Consider the following 14696-nt stretch of genomic DNA (forward strand, 5'->3'; position numbering starts at 1 on the left):
GCTACTGTCCCATCAGATTCTTGTCTGTTGGTTTCACTGCCACATTCAGTAGCCTGGTCCAGTTCTTCGTCATCCTTAGTTGTTTGGACATTTTTATAATCACTTAAAAATATATAAAAATATGTGTGCATGGACTGTTTCATATACTTGAATATAATGAGTTGACAGTCTTGTCTGTTGATAGTATATTTTCTGTTTCTGAGCATTTTTATGGAAAATATGCTGTGGGTCTGGCAAGACCAAACTCATTTCCTTTTAGATTTAAATTTAAATATATGCATAATTTTGAATACTCTGGGCAGTCTTTTTATAACTAATTTAAAATATGGAGCTACCACTTGGATGCTGTAGTGGTATTACTAGAAGCTGAAGTTAGCACAACCCTTTGACCAAAATGTCTAGCAATACAAGAGAGGTTAAACAACAGAAGAAAATATGGAACATCATGTAGCTATTAAAAATTGTTTCTAGAAAAATGGTTTCTTTATGTATGTTATATGTTAATAAAAATGCAAAAATTTTTTGAAAAATGCTTTTAAAATTGTGTGTGGACAGTGATTAGTCTTCTAGGACTTTAATGGAAAACCTAAGTATAGAATAGAATAAGATGTTATAAAAATGTTGTCTTCAGGACAAGACAAACTATGTGATCCTCTTGTTCCATTTTTTTGTATTTTCTAAATTTTCTATAATAGGTATGTTATTTTTATAATGGAATATTGGAATTTATGTGCAAACTAAGTAAAATAAAATGCTTAAAGCCTGTGTATTTAGGGTTACATAGTATATATTCACTGATGAAGTATGTTTGTTTCTTAACTTCTAGAACATATTTATACGTAGTATGGTGTAGCAGCTAATATAGGCTCCAGAGTCACACTGCTACCTGATTCACAAAGCTAATAAATTCTGCCAGTTGTTAGTTAAGTAACCATCTCTGTGCCTTTTTCTTCATAATAAAGTGGAGATAATAATACTTATGTCATGGGGTAGTAGTGGAGATTGAGATAATGCGTACACACTCATCACAAGACCTGTCATCGACCAAGGGTCAATAAATATTGCTGTTCCCGTTATTATTACAGTTATTCACTCAGTTTGGTAACCATTTTCTTGGTGACCCTTGGCTACCACGCTAGTCTGTATGTTTGCCTAATAATTTGTATTGGTTGGTTGTGACTGGATGGTATCATTCATGCCTCTGTAGTTTAATTTGTACAGATAAGCTGCTGTTAGTAGTACTTTGTTAATGTATTTTTAATTCTGAGACACCAGCTCACCTCTGTTTTGAGCATGGTTATGACAGCTGCTTTCATATATTCTATCCAAAGACCACACTTTGGGATGTTATGCTTTAATTAGGTGTAGATCTATACACACTTTTCCATCCCTGTTTCTTTCTAAAAAATCCCTTTTCCCTTTTTTCTAGTCACGTATGTTTTATTTTTTACATTCTTATTTGCCAGACTTACTCTACTTGTCATCTATGATACATTGCTCAAAGTACTTCCTTGGAGGAAATAGCAATGAAAGGCTAAAATTTCTGTACCTTTATAACTAGGAAAATATAAATAGTTGTACTAAAAATAGTTTACTTGACTAACTTATGCAGCATTTTGAAAAAGAAAAAGATGTAGCATTTTGAAAAAGAAAAAGGTTGTTTGAATGACCATATGTAATAAATAAAACCAGCTACATTTTATTGTGTGTGCTTTGGCAAGCTGTGTTCTTGGCCCTGACTCTGGATTGTTTGATGATGAAAGTCTTCCAGAATTGATAACTTTTTCCATTTAGCTGCTTAGTAATGCATTTCAGATTGCTAACAATGTCATAGGTCAATAGTGCCTATTCATCTGGCTCCTAATGCTCTGAAAAGGTCGGAGATGGAGCAGGAGATATGATTGATAAGGGCTGTAGCAGCACTAATAGCTACTCCCTTGACAGAGAAAAGATTGTATTTATATTTTATGGCTTTATGGCTTTATTATTATTCCACATGCTTTTTGGATAATAGAAATGGTAATATATTCATGTCTGCAGTTTCAAAGAGAAAAAAATTAAGGTAGTAATACTGGTTTTTTTCTGTTTTTTTTAAGTCTTTCACTCCACGTCATTCCCAGTCTCCCCTTGGCAGGGTACACCTTTTCTCATCGTGGAATAATTCTTATATTAGCACACATAATAAAGTGATTTTTATAGGAATGTATATAAGAGATCTTTCAGGGTCAAGAATTTGAAAATTGAGCTTATTAAAAGGCATGTGATTATATGAAACTCTAGTTTTTAGTCTGCTCACATCTTTGAAAGGATTAGAAATTACAACCTATTTTGCTCTTTACAAAGATTTATTTGCATGATCTTTGAGAGATTTTAGTATTTTATTTCTCCCCCACAATTTCATTCTTTTCTTTATACTCACTCTTATAATTTTGTATCAGAATTCCTTTTTAAATATAAAATAATATTTTACTTAGAACCAGAAAAAAGCCTAGCTGCTCTTAATAATGCTAATAAAGAATAATTGCTGTCAGTGTAGATAATTTTATAATTTACTCTCAATTTAGTGCACTCAATAGGAGAGTTGTTAAGTTCTCATTTACTCACTAATAAATTGTCATGCAGGAAATGTTAAATTATTACACACATCAGTTCACAAGCTTAGTTTTAAATTTATTAGCAAATTAGACAATAGGTGTTTTAAATGATAAGTTAATAGAATAGTAGGCTGATATTTGGAGAGTTTATTAGAGATTGTCTAGTTTGGCTTCTAATTAGGGTTCTATAGTGTGTCATACAAAGCAGGATACATTTGAGGGTGAAAAGGCTATAGGATGTTGAGGTTAAAAAGGTTTTTGAAATTTTAATTTATTAACTGGTAATAACATTTATTGATAGCTTTTTATGATATTGGTAGACTATTATTATTGAAAATAATTTTGAAAATGTAATTCTTTCCAAAAACTAACATCCAAGTAGAATTTTTAAAAATACTTCCTTTGCTGATCAAAGGAATATTAAAAAACAATAATTTTTTGGTATTTGACATCCTTCACTTTGCTGTATCTCACTCTAATAAGCATGCCTTTTTAAAATATGGTTTTAATTTATTTTGAGACACAACTCCCCTCTCTCCCTTTTCATTAAATTGCTTCAAATCTTCAAAGTTGCATATTATTATTTGAAAGTTATGGTTGAAATTTGAAGTTGTGAGACTTTCAGTTGATTCTTCTCTGTACACTATAATATTTTCAATTGAGAAAATACCCTTCCCAAGCTCAGAGCAGATTCGCAGATTCTAGTAAATAGAAGATACTCTCAGTTCTAGTTTTCTCATATTAAAATGGGTAAGTGACATGTCAATGTGTTAAACGAGTCTATGTTCCCTATGAATTAAAAGCTAAATCAGTTATAATCCACTCTTTTAATCTTTTTTTTAAATCGTAGCATGATCTTGAGCTGCAATATGATCATGTTGATCATGTAAATGCAGTTTACAGATTTGGTACATGTCATGTTGAATGCTCTCTCAAATTTCAGGCTGCCTTTGAATCCTGGCTTGATACTTTTTTTTTTTTTTTTGCTAGCCTTCAGCAAGTTATTTAACCTTTCTGTGTCTCAGTTTTCTCATCTATAAATGAGAACAGGAATGGCACTTGCCTTGTAAGGTTGTTAGGAGAATTAAATGAATGAGTTAATACTGTGCTAGAATAGTGCCTGGCGCTTGAATACCAGACAGTTATTTAAGGACTTAATAAATGCTGCTTCTCACCCTTTGCATTTTAGCTTGTCACACTGATTTGTGCTCAGCTTCAGTTTTCTTTTAAATCTTCCTTTAAAACCAAAGTTCATTGTGCTTATAAGTTAAACAGTATACATTAAAAATAAAAAGTTTAAAACTGCATAATGGTTTAAACTAAGTCTTCACTAAGTGATAGCACAGAGGGAGCAGAAGCAAGACCTGTTGTTTTGTTTCTGAACACAGTTTTGAAAAGAGCATTATTTACTCTTCTGTTACTAAATCTACACCGTTTTGAGTATTTGGTGACCACAACATAAGCAAATGTCTGCAGGAAACTGACACATCTGAAAGATTTCTTACTGCAGTGAGGAACAGAAAAAAGTCAGAGAAGTTACTTTAAACTAATGTAGTGATTTTAATGACTTTAAAGGGACCTATAATAGACGTTATTGTAACTTTTTTTATTCATTCAGGTTGTGTAGTAGTATATCACCTGTCTTCCATTATATTTGGGAATCATGCTTCATGGTACCATTTTTTAATGGTAAAAATGTGTGTGAGTTAAAATTTTTATTTGATATTTAAACATGGTAAAAAATAGAAATAATCCTGATTGTTCATTATTGCCTACTTGTGGAGGTGTCAGTGGTTATATATGGAATCATTCATCAGATTTATTGTAGTAAGTGAAACAGAAGGTGAGGTACCAGTTCATATTCAGTATAGTGTCTGATGCAGATTTCAGAAATCTATTGATTTTAAAGTTCTTTTTTTTTTTTTAAAGAAGAATGCTTTATATTTGGGTGCTGTTTTTTGTCGTTAGATATCTATCGTTAGATATTTCTGATTCAGTTTTGATAGGAATTAACATCAGGTGGACTTCATCTTACTTAAAGCTTTTTTCTATCAATTTTTTTAGAATATTAGTCATTTTACTTTGTGATTTTTGAGTAGCAGTTAATAAATGGGCAGACATTTTTAGAAGGAGAAAAAATGTTGACCTAATAATAATCTTAATTTATATTTTTGACGTAATAGTAAAAAAAAATGAGTGGTCCACAGAAGTAGAACTTGTTCATATATGACAAAAATTGTTCCTGGGTTATTTAATGAATTTCAAGTTGTGGAAAAATACTAAACGTCCTTATTTTATATACCCATTTCTTACATATATTTTGCTTCATCACAGCATTATTCCTGTTCTTCTCCATCAAAACTGGTAAACTTAGAAAGCTTCCTAACTCCTGAACTTATGTCTTATTATTTTTAGAGTAGTGCACAAACTCATAAGCATAAAAATTAATGTTACTCAGAAATGTCAAACCCATTCTAGGAGATAGGTTTATATTTATAACTACTGTATTAATGAACATCCTATAGCCTATCATTCTATTACTCATTAAATTACATCTGTAATGAACCTTATTTAAAGTAATTGAAAGAGAATAATAGAAAACTTCAAAAGAATGATATTTTCTTCCAGTATTGAATTATAAAATATTGTCATCTGAAGATTCCCTAGGGACTTTTTTTAATAAGTAAATAAGGATCAACTCTTTCTAAATTAATGCTGCCAAAACATTTAAATATCTTTAAGTTTAAAAAACAATCTTCGATCATGTCTTTTTAATAGGCATTACCTATGAAAAGTGTCTAGTTAGCTGACATTGCCGTGTTTCTGGTATATTTATAAAAATTCGTGAGGTTTTAATTTATTTCTCAAGTTTTATAAATGGATACATAGGGAGAGAATAAATATAAAGATGGAAACTAAATGTTGACCAGAGTAGATAATCATATATAATGTAGATATAGAGTAGATATTTATATAATGGAATGTTCTTTTTTCCCAGAGACTAAGTTTACTGAGATGATTTTATTTTAAGTTAGTTTAGTAAATAGGACTAATTTGGGGAAGTTAATCCCTTATGCACTCTTGGAATTTCTAATCCGTTGTGTAGAAACTGTTTTGGAAGACAAATAATTGAATTATGTAACAATAGTCTTCTGTTTTGGATTTGTACTGATTGACATCAAAGGAAGATGGTAATGGTAGCTTTTAATATATTTGAAGGCTGTCAGAAAGAGGAGAGATTCTAGATTTTTCCTTTATTTCAGGAGGTAGGATTTGTAACTAGGAGGGGGAAGAGTGGTGAAGGAAGGTACACATGGGGGAAGGTAGGAAAGGAAGATGGTGGATGGAAGAAGGAGGCAGGTTGGCTTGGAAGCAGATTTTAGCTGAAATTAAGAGATCTTTCTAACCAGAACAGAATTACGCAACAAAGGAATAAACTGCTGGAGGTCATGAGCCTTCCCATCTCAGCAATTACTTTCTTTTTAAAATGTAGGTTGAAGAAGGATCTAAAAATATACGGCTGGGTTCCCTAATTGGTTTGCTAGTTGAAGAAGGAGAAGATTGGAAACATGTTGAAATTCCCAAAGACATAGGTCCTTCATTACCAGCTTCAAAACCACCAGTGCCTTCACCCTCACCAGAACTACAGATTTCTGCCCCTGTGAAAAAGGAACACATACCAGGGAAACCACAGTGAGTATGTGTATTTGAAGGGTGATATTAAAAAAAAAATGTTATGACAATTTTTAGGGTATTTTAATCATCATATTTAAAACAACTTTGTACACTAAGTAGGAAGTTGCTCATCTTCCCATTTTTCTTATAGGAAACTGAGGCCTAGGAATGATTATTTTACTATCATTGTTCATTCAGCAAACAAATAAGTTACTGAATACCTGCTGTGTTCCAGGTACTGTGAAAGCCCTGCTCACCAGTGGACAACAAGCAAACATCCTTGTCCATGTTGAGCTTGGATTTGATTTTGGGATACCAGAATGGAATTCAATATGCCAGATTTCATGTTGTGCTTCTGTTTATGGAATTCTAATGAATGTGAATTTCAGTTTCAAATATGCAACTGGTATAAAATGGAATTAACATTTTAACATGCGTTCGTTTTCCATCTGTTTTGCATTTGAGTTTTTGACACAGTACAATTTTGTCTAATTTTTCTATAACAACACATACTTAGTAAACATCGTTCTAGTTTAGCTTCACATAACTTTAATTGATGGATTCTGAAAATTTTAGCAAGTTTCATTTGTTTATTTTAATCTCTACAATTATACAAAATTATTTTTTCTTTATCAGGAGAGGGTATTCATAGAGAAAAAGTTCTATTAAGAACCAAAAAATTCATTTAAAATTTTCTTCCTTTAGTTTACCAGTGTTAATTCTTGTCATAAAAAATTCAGTGTTTTTGAAGTATTGAGTTTTAAATTCCTGTTACCACACACGATATTTCTGGCTACATTGTCCTAACTCCCCTTCGTTTTCTCTTTCATTTATCGCAAAGATTGGATGGTTGGCTCCTGGATGCTTTGTACTTAATGCTCTTCTCCTCTTGCAAAGATAATAGTATGTACCCTACCATTCTGTTAAGATCCATCACTAGAGACTTAATGGGTCTGGGGCCCAATGGTGGAGGCTAAAAACCAGCTGACCTGTGAGGCACTGGCCCACACGCTGAACCAGTGTCACCTAGAGCTGTGTCCCTAAAGTGCAGCAAGTGCCACATTTCCTCCCCATTTCTGAGTTATAAACTTCTGAACCCAGCCTGTTTCACATTTTCATCTGACTGTAGTTATTTGTGTTTGCTGCTTTGCTTAAAAGTCTTAATTGAAGAGTAGATACTCCTAATTGTTTTGACCTTTTGGTGTGCCCCAGTGTGTTTGTCTAAAAATCAACATAAATGTTTTTGCCTCTCTTACTCTTCTGGAGTATATGTATATGTAAAGTAAAAATGTTTTATGTAAATACTAAGGACTTTCAAAATTATATGAAGGATACAGTTGAACAGCGAAACAAATGAAGTAAAATAAAATAGGCAAAGGATTTAAATATACATTTCTTCCAAAGAAGATTTGCAGGTGGCTAATAAGTGCTTGACAAGATGCTCAACATCACAAATAATTAGGGAATGCAAATGAAAACCACAATGAGATACCACTTTGAACTCATTAGAATAGCTATTATATTTTAAAAAAACAAACAAAATAGCAATGGTTGAGGAGGATACAGAGAAATCAGAACTCTCGTGCACTGTTGGGGGTAGTGTAAAATAGTACAGTCTCTGGAGAAAACAGGATGGCAGTTCCTCAAGGAATTAAAAATAGAACTACCATGTGATCCAGCAATTTGTCTTCTGGGAATATATACTCAAAGTTGAAAGCAGGGACTCAAAAGAGATACTGTATACCCATGTTTGTAGCTGCATTATGCACAATAGCTGAAAGGTAGAAACAACCCATGTGTCCAAAAGTACTGTATACATACAATGGAATGTTACTCAGCCTTAAAAAGGAAAGAAATGCTGACACACACCATGACATGGGTGAGCCCTGAAGACAAGCTAAGTCAGTCAAAATAAGCCAGTTACAAAAGAAGAAATAGTGTATGGTTCCACTTCTGTGAGTTCTTAGAGTAGTCAAATTGGTAAAGACAGAGTAGAATGATGGTTGCCAGAAGGGGAGGGAGGAATGGGGAGTAACTGTTTAATGGGTACAGATTTTCAGTTTGGGAGAATGACAGAGTTCTGGAGATGGCCCGTAGTGATGGTTGCATAACAGTGTGATTATGCTTAATGCTATTCAGTTGTACATGTAAAAATGCTTGAAATGGTAAGTTTTATGTATATTTTCCATAGAAAGAATACAAATGAACAATACAGTTAATACCTTATTGAAATATATGATGAGGAGCCATATGAAGTTATTAGTCAAAAAAGCTCTCTCCTTTTGAATATTCTTAACAAAGAAGAATTATTTTGAAATAATAACTAGTTACATTTGTATGAAAATGATTTGATAGTAATATGAGCCAGGTTAGTATAGATTAATTTATTTGCAAGAGAGTCATTTTAGTTTTATTGCATGCTTTTATTTTTCTAATTATCAGCAAAACTTTTGACAGATATATTTGATTCAAATGTAAGTGTTAATTGGTTCCATTAATCTTCATGTTTACTTCTTAGGTTCCGTTTAAGTCCAGCTGCCCGTAATATTCTGGAAAAACACACACTGGATGCTAGCCAGGGCACAGCCACTGGCCCTCGGGGGATATTCACTAAGGAGTATGTTTGTGCTTTTTGTAATAACCAATTTCATTATTTATCATGATCATCTTTTGCTGAAAATGTTGAGAAAAGCTTATTCAGTGTTAAGAAAGGAAGTACACTGTTCTTTTGTACCTTTAATTGCTTTTGTCAGTATTAAATTTTATTCTATGCAAGGGTTTTTTTCTGAATAATTATAGCATTACTGAAAAGGAGTTCCAATTTGATAACTAATATAGATCCTTAGAAATGGTGATAAATGCAGAAAATTATAGTGTGAAACTTTGTATTGTTTAAGTTTGCATGAAGTAATTATGCAAGCTCTCCTTGTTCTTTTTCAGTAAATCAGTTTTCTTGGTTTATCCTTATTTTGTTATTCTTCCAAATGAGTTTGTCTAGCTCCACTGGCAGTTAGGCAAGGAACTATGTCTGGTATTTTTATTGGGATTGTGTCACATTTTAAGTTAACTTAGGGAGAACTAACATCTTTAGGATATCGAAGAACACTGATACATCTTTTCATTTGTTTAACTTTTGCATCTTTTGAGACTGTATTAAAACAGACGAACCCTACTCTATTCAAACTTACTCTAGTGTAGAAGACAAAAATTAATCAATATGAACCAACATAAAATTGCTGTAGCGCTACATGCAAAAATCTTTTTGCAGTAATATTAAAATTTTTAAATTGAGTTAATGTTTTAAAGCAGTATGCTTATTCCCTCTTTATCTAATATTGATGAGAAGTGATCAAATATATTGGATAAATTTTTATAGGTTGAGATAGCGCAAAGGTTATGAAATTATTAAGTGGCAGTGCGAGAGACTAACCAACACTTCTTTCCATTGGGTTGTTTTACTCTCATTAAAGCATTATTTTTTTATTGGGTATTTTTTTTTAATTGAAAGCAGTAACAGCGTTAATTCTTAGATATCCTCATTTAGCCATATTTCAGCCTTACTTGTTAATCAAACATGTGTGGTTCTTGTAAATACATACTATGAAGTTCCTATCATTCTTCATGAGTTAAAAATCAGTTGTTCTGACTTCTGACTGATGGGCAACATCCTAGACTGTGGATTTTTAGTGAAAAGACTTAAAAGTTTCACCTAGCCACTAAAAAATTAAAACTAGGAATCCAGACAGCCAGTTAAGCCTTTTTATCCCCCACATCAATCCTTACCTAGTACCTACTAGTTCTATTTTAATTTAGTAAATCTGCCAGTCTCTGTCTTAGTAAACTGTAAAAATGGGATAAAGCAACTTACTTTCTAATGAGGTAGACTTACTTAAGAGGGATCAGATAAAGTGTATTAATTCACTAATCATTGAAGATTTTGTGAAATGTAAAATAATCATATCTATATCTTAGAAGGATTAATTATGCAAATTTGTATAAGATAAAGTGGAGCAGAAAAAGATTTGAGGTAAGGAGATGCATTAATAGGCTTATAAAGTAATCCAGGTATGAGATGATGAATACTTGAATGTGAACAGAATAAGTAAAAGGGAGGTTACTGATAGAGACAATATTATAAGGATAGAAAATCTAGAAGCCTTTGTAAAGGATTGAATGTGACGCATAGACCAGATAGCATCAAGGAATGAATTTGGGATTCTGGTCTTGGTGATGAAATATTGGCTCCATAAATACAAATAAGGGATTTGGGGAAACATTTGTCTTGGAGTGAGTGATATGTCAGGAGTCCCTGAGACTAAAGGGGTTCTGGTAGAGAAGGTTCTACGCTGAGTGAACTACCAGAGCATCCTCTGCCTTTCTGCAGAAGTGTATCTTGTATTTGTTTTTCTCTTAATTTTTGTAGCTTTTATGCCCACATAATTCTTCAAATTATTGTCAGCTGACAAGCTGTTTAGGTGTTAGGATCAGTGATGTGAAAATTATTCTCAGGAGATAGTTTGGGACTAGAGAGCTATGTTTGGTGGATAATAAAGCAATAGTTATTATTGAGGTAATGACAGGTAAACTTCTTAGAAGGCTAAAATTCCAGTGTTGAAAAATAGCTAGGAGATGGATAAGAAGTTGAGATGAGATCTGAGAAAACGCTTTTGAAGTTGCTTATTGGGTGATGTTTTAAAAGGCAATTCATTAGTGTGACAGCAGTGAAATAAAGAAGTAAGATTTCTTCTTTTTTCCCTTCTCTTTGCATATGTGCTTAATTCATATATGATGAACAATTTAATTTTAAACCTGAGTTGAAAACTATAATGGTAATGTAACATTTCCTATGGAGAACACAATGGTATTATCTTGATGGATACCCTAAGGGAGTACTATCAAAGAACTTTTACTTTTAATCTTTTTGCCATCTTTCTCCTCCTGTTACCCAGCTCTCTTCCCTGTCCTTATTTTTTAACTCCCCACTGTAAGAGAGTCAACTTTTCTCTTCATAATTGGATACATTATGAAAGATGTCATGACAAAAAGGGATCCTAAAAGCATGTGTCATTGAGGATTCTTGCTTTGTACACTACTAAAGATTTAACATTAAGGTGAGCTTTGGAAAAAAACTTTGGCCTGGTGTCATCTACAGAAATGTCATCTTCTGATAAGGTTGAAAAAGTTACAGACTTTGACACAAGCTGCTCCAAAATACCTTAACTTACATTCTTGAAATACTAAGGGATGTTCTTCCTCTTCACATTGTCAATTAAAAATGCAAGTTGAATAGAAAAATCAGCTCTAACTGCTGAGGAAGTGCCTCTGATCTGTTGTATTTATGAAGAAAATTATAAGTGTTATCATTGCTATTTTAGTATTTTATTACAGCAAACATATTGATCAGAATGTATACTGTACAAAAGCATGTAGACTTTATATGGTCTATACATGTAACTATTTCAGAAAAACAAATGTCAGGGTCACAGAGGTAGAACAGTTGTAGGTTCTTTGCCTTCAGCCTAACATCGTTGGTATACCTACATCTTAAATCATAGTTGTATTTCATGTTTGTATGCATATCACAGGATCAAAAATCTGTTTCCAGTGATACTTCTTTTTAAAACTAATTCACAGCAGCCCACCCAAATAAATAACTCTGAGGGATCCCAAATTGAACCTGAGTTGAGGAGACTAAGGAATCTGAGATTAAAGGGATCCTGGTAGAGAAGGTTCTACACTGAGTGAACTACCAGAGCATCCTCTGCCTTTCTGCAGAAGTGTATCTTGTATTTGTTTTTCTCTTAATTTTTGTAGCTTTTATGCCCACATAATTCTTCAAATTGAGTCTATTAATGGACATAAATTATTAAAATCATTCTCTGCATTATAGAAATTGAATTGTTGGTTTTTATTAAACAATAACTAACATTTGTACATTATGAGGTACATTTAAGTATAAAATCAACAATGAAAGTTTACTGGGAACCAGTGATGAGCATTGATTTTTGATTTAGATGTTTATGATTAATGACTTCTCCTTAATTTTATTCTTTACCAAGTGCAGTTTGGCCCAAGAATCTTAATTACTACAGGGGTGAACCTGAACTGCCTTTAGCTTGACAAAATAGAAGTAATCATTATGCTGTGAGTGAAAAAAATATGTCATTTAGTGTGAAAAATTTTATTTTAAATAGATGTATTCAAATGTTAATATTTTAGATTCTTTAGTCTCCTCATTTTGTTTTATGTTTATTGGGGGTTCTTTTTGTTTATTTTCAACTGATGACTGAGAGTAAACCAGTGATCCTGATATAAGGACATTAACGTGTTTTGGATATGCCACTCTAATACTAAACTTTAATTTTATTTAAAACCCAGATGAATAATAGGTTTTTTATAGAGGGGTGTATTTAATTACTTTATATAATGAAAAGGGACTAGTAATATTAGGTGGTGACTTGTAAGAGCTCTTAAGAGCTAAGTGTCTTTCACTGAAAGCATTTTTCTGAATCAACAGAAGGCCTTCTTTTGTATCACTGCTAACATTTTTGCTTATCTGGCTGTGATTCTGGCTCAGGACAAATCTGGAAGAATTGTATTGACAGTCATTTATTTCACATGTAAATGTTATCATAATTAACTGGAAAATGGTGCTTTTGGTTATAAATATCATACGTAAATTAAAAGGTAATTTCCAAACAGTAGTAAGCTTGTTGTCAAAGCTTCCACAGTAGGTAAGGTCATTCCCTAGGACACCTGCCGCCTCTGCTCCTCAGTCCTCTGTCAGCACCACCATGTTGTGACTCTTGCCTCGAGAACCAGCATTGCCTCCAGTTATGCCCATGCTACTTGTGTGATGGGCTAATGGCCTTTGTCAGCAGGTCCTACCTGTAGCTTTAAATTAGGTAGATTATAGTTCTTCCTTCAATTCCAGAGTTATGTTAATCTGAGATACTCATTTAATTCTGTTCTACTCTTTTTTTAAGAGAAAAAGTTATTTTGACTCTGTCTTTGTTTATAGTTAATTTGCATACCAATAATTTGCATATATTTGAAAAGGAGTAGAAAATGCACAGGCTTTGGAGTTGGCCATACCCAGGGTTTGACCCTAGCTCTGTCAGCACTGAGCTGTCTACCTCCCAACTTCATTTTTTAACCCTCTCCACCTCGTTCACTGCACTCCTGTGACAGTGGTCTTCCATCTGCTCTAGAGAAAGCCCTATTTTCCCTGCCTTTACACTTGCTGTTCTCTTTCTCTAGAAATGTGCTTTTCCTAGTTCTTTCGGAGGTTTGCTCTTTCACATCATTGCACATAAATACTACCTCCTCAGGCCTGCCTTGAGCCTCCTGTCTTAAATAACGCTTCTCTATTCCAACTCTCCCATTACTCTGTTGTATTTTCTTTATGGTGCCTCAATGTCTTTTCATTTGTTTACTTGATTAATGTATGGCTGCCCTATAGAATAAAACTCCTTGATGGGAAGTGGCTTGTTTAAAATTGTATCAAAAACATCTGGGATAGAATAGGTGCTTGAGAAATGTTAACTTAGACAAGGAATTTAACCTCTTTGAACCTACTTACTCATCTATAAATGGGGACTAATAATACCCTCCATCACTTGGCTGGTGTAAGATTACATAATTAAGCACAATACATACGTAAAGCCTCTGTTTTCCACTTCTATTCCATTTTTCAGTACTTAGGTATCCAAGATGATAAAACATTTTAGTTTTTTTTTGTCAGTCTGACCTCTTATTAAACCTCAGCTCCTTAATTTTTAAATGAGTAGGTTAGTTGCAGTTAATTGAACTTCATGCATCCCTTTCTGGACATGATACAAAAGTGTTGACCCTCCTTCCTAAAAAATGTACCATTGTGCCTTGAGGGATCCCTCTAACCATGTGCCCCAGGTTAGAGCATTCCTGCCCATGTCAGTTGGCTATTGCTGCATAACAAATTACAGCAAAGTTAGTAGCTTAAAACAGCATTTACTTATTATCTAACAGTTCTGTGAGTCAGGGTCCAGGCCCAGCATGGCTGGGCTCTCAGCTATGGTCCACAAGGCTGAAATCCAGATGTTGGCCAGGGTAGACTCTTACCTGAAGGTTGGAATCTCACATGGTTGTTGGCAGAGTTCAGTTCCTTGTGGTTATAGGACTCTGGCCACTGTTTCTTTGCTAGCTGTCAACCAAGAACTGGTCTCAGCTCCTAGAAGCCTCCTCTCAAGTCCTTGCCACTTGGTCATCTCCATAAGATGTTGACAAATGCCCGTTTGCCGACAGGAGGATCTCTTTCCATTCAAATCTCTTACAGGAATTTCCAGTTCCTTTTGAAGGGCATGTCTCTTATGTCTGACCTCTCTAGGATAATTTGCCTTTTGATTAACTTGGTGTGAATGGATTTAGGACCTTAATTATGTCTACAAA

The 14696-nt window shown here is 33.4% G+C and overlaps 1 protein-coding gene across 4 annotated transcripts in view; it reads left to right on the forward strand.

Annotated features, from left to right (window-relative positions):
- PDHX (pyruvate dehydrogenase complex component X) overlaps positions 1 to 14696 on the forward strand; it is an 82161-nt gene that overhangs the window by 31881 nt on the left and 35584 nt on the right. For 3 of the 4 annotated variants that reach the window (XM_073216390.1, XM_037019886.2, XM_073216391.1), the window contains 2 exons: positions 6088 to 6287; positions 8788 to 8886. In XM_073216390.1, coding sequence (XP_073072491.1) covers positions 6088 to 6287; positions 8788 to 8886 — 299 coding nt within the window. The remainder of the gene's footprint in view (positions 1 to 6087; positions 6288 to 8787; positions 8887 to 14696) is intronic. The other variant, XM_073216389.1, reaches the window with a different exon arrangement.

Source organism: Manis javanica, chromosome 11 (assembly GCF_040802235.1).
Source record: "Manis javanica isolate MJ-LG chromosome 11, MJ_LKY, whole genome shotgun sequence".
Classification (NCBI taxonomy): Eukaryota; Metazoa; Chordata; class Mammalia; order Pholidota; family Manidae; genus Manis; species Manis javanica.